This window comes from Medicago truncatula, chromosome 4 (assembly GCF_003473485.1).
Source record: "Medicago truncatula cultivar Jemalong A17 chromosome 4, MtrunA17r5.0-ANR, whole genome shotgun sequence".
In the NCBI taxonomy this organism is placed as follows: Eukaryota; Viridiplantae; Streptophyta; class Magnoliopsida; order Fabales; family Fabaceae; genus Medicago; species Medicago truncatula.
Window position 1 is genome coordinate 14,657,759 of NC_053045.1, and position 6,646 is coordinate 14,664,404.

At 35.3% G+C, this 6,646-nt stretch overlaps 1 protein-coding gene across 2 annotated transcripts; it reads left to right on the plus strand.

Annotated features, from left to right (window-relative positions):
- The first annotated feature begins 2,282 nt into the window (after positions 1-2,282).
- LOC25491958 (uncharacterized) lies at positions 2,283-3,149 on the plus strand. 2 transcript variants are annotated; one of them, XM_024783082.2, is made up of 3 exons: positions 2,283-2,451; positions 2,575-2,655; positions 2,874-3,149. In XM_024783082.2, the coding sequence occupies exons 1-3, from the start codon at positions 2,310-2,312 to the stop codon at positions 2,963-2,965; spliced, it is 315 nt and encodes a 104-aa protein (XP_024638850.2). In that variant the 5' UTR covers positions 2,283-2,309; the 3' UTR covers positions 2,966-3,149. The 2 variants fall into 2 exon arrangements, with proteins under 2 accessions (XP_024638850.2, XP_013455461.2); XM_013600007.3 differs by having other exon boundaries at positions 2,292-2,451; positions 2,569-2,655; positions 2,874-3,032.
- Positions 3,150-6,646: the final 3,497 nt, after the last annotated feature.

Genomic DNA, 6,646 nt, shown 5'->3' on the forward strand with positions numbered 1-6,646 from the left:
CGGTGGTTGGTTCCAGCGGTCGTGGAAGCTACCTATCCACGGTTGTTATTGTACCGTCGGTAAAACGAACCGTTGAGATTGAAAGGTTCTACAAGCGTGACACGATGAGGGTAGACATCGCGGCGGTGGGTAGAGGCGGCGATGGCCGGTGGTTGAGTTAAGTTGCAGAAAGGTTTGAATGGGAGTCACACTTGTTAAGTTTTCTTTTTCTTCTCATTTAATTAATTAATAATCAGGTGTTTCTATTTATTTTAATAAAAATAGAGGCAAAGCCACATGGCATAATATGATTTGTTCGAAGGCACATACCTTTCCCACCACAAAGGCACTGAAGTGTCTGCCTATATAATCATTCCTAAAAAAAAAAAAAAAGTAAATCAATCATTTCTAAAAAAAAGTAAATAAATTATATTATAATGTAGGCCAAATACCTCTCCGGATCCTTTAAGGTTCATGTTTGTTTCAGATAGATCCTTTAAGTTTCTAAGGTTTCAGATAGGTCTTTTAAGTTTCGAGTTTGTTTCAGATAGGTCCTTTATATCAACCTCCGTTAAGCCAAAGTTGATTTGATAGAAACGACCTATCTGAAACAAACTTGAAACTTAAAGGACCTATCTAAAACCTTAGAAACTTAAAGGACCTATCCGAAATAAACTCGAAACTTAAAGAATCTATCTGAAACAAAGGTGAAATTTAAAGGACTCAAGATGTATTTGGCCTATAATGTACATGCCTTTTTAAACTTAGCATATGATAGAGAATGACATAATCTTCTGATCAGCGGTAACCGACAAAAGCAGAATCCAAAAATTCTAATGCAGGAGGAAAACATAGAGGTGAAACCAAATCAAATATTCCATAGCAACCCTAATAATCGAAACTTCAAAGAATATACAAACTCGCTCACTTTTATTTGTAATCTTTAAAACAGAACATAATCATATTTTAAATCACGAATTTAACACATTAAAATACGAATTTTAACATGAATTCATCAAAAGTTCATGAAAAATAATGGACAACAAACCATTTTTTAGAATTATACAACCCATTATTAGAGAAAGCTAGTCTCACCCTTACCTTAGGTTAATCGATTGACAGCTTCTTCTCTTTGGTTCTTCTCTTATCTGGTTTTCTCTCTTTTCTCCAAAGCAACTTGTTTCACGTGAAAACTATTCTGAGCTATTTTCTCCTATTTATCTCTTCCCATCTATTTTATCTTATTTCCACTTAATTCTCTAAATCCTCAAAACAACCCCACAACTTAATCTTATTTCTATTTTCAAAACTTATTCTAATAAATAATAAAATAACACTACTTAATAAAATAATGACACATCACATAATCATTTAAATCTCATAAATACTAAAAATAGACCCTTAAACTTAATAAAATAATCTAATAAATAAAAATTCAAAGAGGGTGCCCCTAATATAGATCCCAAATTAAAGGAACCATGGTTGAACCTTAACAAATGACTTACACCAACCGGTCAGAGTTTTGTTTTTTTTTTTTCAGGGAAAAAACTTCTTTCATGTAAACACTCACAACATGTAACCAAAAAAAAAACACTGACAACACAAAAACTCCTTTTCATCTGTAGAAAATTTATTGATGGGAAATTTCAAAATATTCGATCTTTTTTGTTAAAGTTGTAAATCTTAATCATTATTCAGGAGGTGATTTACTAATCTTCGATCAAACACTTGAGAAAGACAACCATTAAAAAATTACTAATTAAAATCTAGTGTTTGAAATAAAATTGGAGCTTGAAAAACCATTAGAGATAAGCTTGAACAGCCACACAAACAAAATCAAATTTTTGTTCTTTCCACAATATTAGGTTGGTTTTATGAGAGTCACTAGATCGAATAAAGTCCCTGTTGTTGAACCAAAGTGGAGCCTTTTATTCCTAAAACTGATCCTAATACAATACAGAATCCAATAAAGTCGTGTTAATGCACCAAAAGAATCAGTTTTGTTCTTGAATGCTCAGGAGAAGTAGAGACAATTGTAAGGGAAAAGTTTGAATCCTCACATCAAAGAGGAAGAGGGTTTCCAATGCAACTTTTAATTTCACAAGAATAAGGGAACATGACAGTAGAAGATGGAGGAATTGAGTGTTTGAAGAAGATGTAAGGTTTTGTTTTCCCAAAAAATATGACTGGCTAGTGTAGGTCATTTGTTGAGGTTCACTCATGGTCCCTTTAATTTGAGGTCCATATTAGGGGCTCCTATTACTAGTGCCAATTAAATATGATTGAAAGGAAATCAACAACCACCAATTTTGGATTATATAAATTACCATATGTATCTCGAGTCCATTGTAGCAAGAAAAATGGCTTCAAAGAAGTGCTCTCTTATTTTGGTAGTTCTCTTTATTTGTCTGTTGAGTTTTTCATCAAAGGCATTAGCAAGGAACATTCCGAATGCTTCGAAACTTTATCTATGTAACTGAACTTCCCCATAATATCCATTTTGTTATTGCATTTGCGCAATATTATGAAGAAGTTTTTCATTTATAATTAAGTTTGTTCTTGTATTAATATATGGTTTTTTTTGTATAGTTTCAGATGAAATAGGTCTGAATAAGAAGAGACTCCTTGCTAGTGTGAAGCCTAAGCCTGATAATGCACGTGGCCACAATTATGCAGGTTTTACTTCCCCATAATAATATCCATAATAATTAAGTTTTTTCTTGTACCTCCATCCGTCCTTTAATACTTAATTCATTTGATTTTTTTTTAATTTTGACCTAACTGATTTTAACCGTATTTTTCAACTAATATACAAAGATAAATAACATCATATAAGATGTCGTTAGATTCGTCTCGATGAATATTTTCAACTAATATATGGTATTTTTGTATAGATCTGAATAAGAAGAGACTCCTTGCAGAAAAGTGTGGGAGTAGGATATATCATCCTGATGCTGATAGGGCACGTTGCCACAATTATCTATGAATGATGATGTTGTATCAACTTACGGATGAAGTTGGTAGAAAAAAATAAATAATGAAATGTTGTTGTATTAAATATGCTTGTTGTTTGTTAGTTTGTTAAAAAAAAAAAAAAAATTGCTTGTTGTTTAGTTTGATTTATTTTCCCTAGGTGGAAAGCTTGTGTTTTGCACGGATAAATTCTAATAAATAATTAGCTTGATTTATTAAGAATATATTTTTGTCTCATAAGTCCTAGCTCAACTGACAAAAATGTCGAAATTGTTAGGTCAGACGTCTTGATCGGGGTTCGAACCCCGACACCTCCACTTTGTGTGTGGGAGTTTGTTATGACTTTGCCATTTCTTCTATGTACCAAAAAAAAAATTAAGAATATTTTTTTTTTAAGAAGCATTAAGAATATTTTAGTTAATAAATATTTATATAAGTGTGTAATATGTTCATCAATTGATTTACAAGGTAAAAGTTCGAATAAATTTAAGCATAAAATTGACAACAAATTATATGGTTAATGCACTTTAAATAGTGATTAACACAATTCACATGATGGTTGATAAATTTATGGATGAAGGTGCGTGCGAGTAGGTTAGCACTATGACTCTCAAATCAATGAGAAAAAGAGACAAATTTGTGCTAAAAAGTGGTGAATTAGTTGTACCTTGAGTGTGATGTAATGTCACGCTTATATAGACGAATAGGTTTATAACTGTCTCCTTGATCTACAACGCCACATTTGAGAATCGTTAGCGAGGGCTTCAACGATGGAGATTGCCTCATGGGGCACTTGTAAGTGGTAAGCCGCACAGAGCGTATTGTGCGACTCCCCTCCACACGTCTCTCGGATCTTGGGGCAATGGGGCTTGTTGGTACGTCTTTGCGGGAGGAGGCCCAATTCAGAACAAAAACATATGTTGATTTAACAATAGAGTATAAAACTATGAATTCAGCTCTTTACGTAACACATTTTTCCCGCGACCAACTGAAATACCGAAAATACTCATGCGTGACTTAACTCACGCAGGTGTTAAATCTGTGCAACTTAACTCACGTTGCGTGTTGTTTTAAAGACAGACAACACCTCATTTCCTCACTTTTCATCTAAAATCTCCAAAATGTCTCTCAAATCACCCAAATCCAAAATTCCTTCAAGTTCAAATCAAACATCACTCCCTTAACAAGTAAGTTTTCATAATCAAACACCATTAAGCTTTTATGTTTATATGTTAGATTTTTTCTCTTAAATTAGATTTTTTTTTTAGATTTAGGTTTGTTTAAATTTTAGTTTTTTTGGCAAAAAGTCATACAATGTTTACATGAAAATGATTTGTGTTGCTTAAATGTTTAGATGTTCGCATGCTTATGTTGTAGTTATGAGTTTTAGGGTTTATGTATAATTTGCACTTCAAATGTTTGATGAATTGTTTGAATGAGTTTTTCATTGATTGTTTTTAATTTCTTATTGTATAGATTTGAAGCAATGGGCGATATGTTCGACGTTCAAGCACAATTCAACGGTGGAGAACCTCAGAGGTTGAAGGTTTGGTACCTTGGTGTCACATTAAGAGGTCTTACGGATCAACTGAATGAATTCAACCAAGGAGTCAACCCCAGAGACACAAGGAGGGTGGAATACGTTTGGTATAAACGTCCAACGTTTGACGATGGGAGAATATCATTCAGTTGGATGAAATTAACAAACGACGACGACGTGACGAACATGTTTTGGGAGCACAACATGTTACCGTGGATCGATATGTATGTAACATTGCTGAGATCAACTAAAGATATTCTCAACAGTTTGATTCCGCCAGAAGACCGTGATTAGGTAGGGAATGCACCTTCCAACTACAACAATTATCTTACCTCTAAAATTGGATAAGGTTAAACTTGTTAAACAACATCTCTCAAGCATTCACCCGGAAGTTTTATTGTTCCTTTCAAAACAACATGTATTATGCAGAATCAACTATATAAGTTATGATATCGAATTCCTTCATATAAGATGAGTGTCACGAAAATTAGAGTGATAATTGTAAATGTATGCTCTAAATGTGATTTGGAGGCCAAGAGAAGATTGTGGGAAGATTTAGTACATGAAAAGGAGAGTAGAGGCGGAGGAGTGTGGTGTGTGGTTGGAGATTTCAATGCGGTGCGAAGGAGGGATGAGAGGAGAGGGGTTAATGCGGAAGTGTCAACGACTCAACTTTTGGAGATGTCTTTGTTTAATAGCTTTCTTGGTGAGATGGAGTTGGAAGATTTAAATGTGTTGGGTCGTAAATTTACTTGGTATCATCCGAATGGGAGATCAATGAGCCGTATTGATAGAGTACTAATCTCGGATGAGTGGTCTCAATGTTGGGGGGATAATTACCTTTGGGTGTTACCAAGAGATGTTTCCGACCATTGCCCGTTGGTGCTTAAAAATGGGGGGTGGGATTGGGGGCCAAAATCATTCCGGTTTAATAATTTTTGGTTAGAAAAAAAAAATTTCATGGGGTTGGTCGAAGATTCTTGGAGGAACCAAAATGTGAGTGGGTGGATGGGCTTTGTGCTAAAAGAAAAATTGAAAGGGCTCAAAGCTACTTTAAAAGAGTGGAACAAAGTGGAGTACGGAGGTATGGAGGCGAGGGTTGAAAAACTAGTAGTGGAAATTCAAGGTCTTTATGAGAAAGGGGAGGAGGGTGTTTTGAGCGATGGGGAACTACTTGACCGTAAACAAAAGTTTGAAGAGCTTTGGCGTATTCTTAAGGCAAAAGATGCGATGATTGTCCAAAGGTCTAGATCGAAATGGATTAAGGAAGGGGATGCAAATACAAGGTTTTTTCATAAATGTCTTAAGTTGAGGTCAAGTAAGAATGCAATTAAGGCGTTAAAGGATGGAGACGGTTGGGTGGTGTCACCATTTGATGTTCGGAGGAAAGTGGTGAATTTTTTTACTAACCATGTTTCAAATTGCAGGTGGGAGCGTCCGACGTTGGATGGGGTAAATTTCGATAGACTTTCCGAGGGTGATAATGGTGTGTTGGTTGCTCCATTCTCCTTGTTGGAAATTGAGTCGGTGGTTAGAGATTGTGATGGGAACAAAAGTCCAGGCCCGGATGGATTCAATTATGCTTTTGTGAAGGAATTTTGGGGATTATTGAAACATGAAGTAAGAATCATGTTTGATCAATTTCATGCTAATGAGGTGCTACCAAAGTCCATGTTGGCGTATTTTGTTGCTTTAATTCCAAAAGTGTCTTCACCTTTGGAGTTGAAGGATTATCGACCAATCTCACTGCTAGGGTGTCTGTATAAATTATTAGCAAAGGTGTTGGCAAGGAGGTTGGCAGGAGTTATGAACTCAATTATTTCTCCAACGCAATCGGCTTTTCTTAAAGGAAGGAATTTAGTGGATGGGGTGTTGGTGGTGAATGAGTTGGTGGATTATGCGAGGAAAGTGAAGAAGGAGTGTTTGATTTTCAAAGTAGATTTCGAAAAGGACTATGATTCGGTGGATTGGGGCTTTTTGGAATATATGATGGGTAGAGTGGGTATGTGTGCAAAGTGGATCGCTTGGATGAAGGCGTGTGTATTTGGTGGGACTATGTCTATTCTAGTTAATGGAAGTCCGACGAAGGAGATTAATATTCATAGAGGACTAAAGCAAGGGGATCCCTTAGCTCCGTTTTTGTTTTTGTTGGTT

What these genes read in the sequence shown, in the direction of transcription:
- LOC25491958 (XM_013600007.3), top strand. Translation starts at nt 2,310, where the DNA reads ATGTATCTCGAGTCCATTGTAGCAAGAAAAATGGCTTCAAAGAAGTGC. An exon ending in TGCTTCGAAACTTTATCTAT is followed by an intron (nt 2,452 to 2,568) that starts GTAACTGAACTT and finishes TTTTTTGTATAG; the next exon opens with TTTCAGATGAAATAGGTCTG. An exon ending in ACGTGGCCACAATTATGCAG is followed by an intron (nt 2,656 to 2,873) that starts GTTTTACTTCCC and finishes ATTTTTGTATAG; the next exon opens with ATCTGAATAAGAAGAGACTC.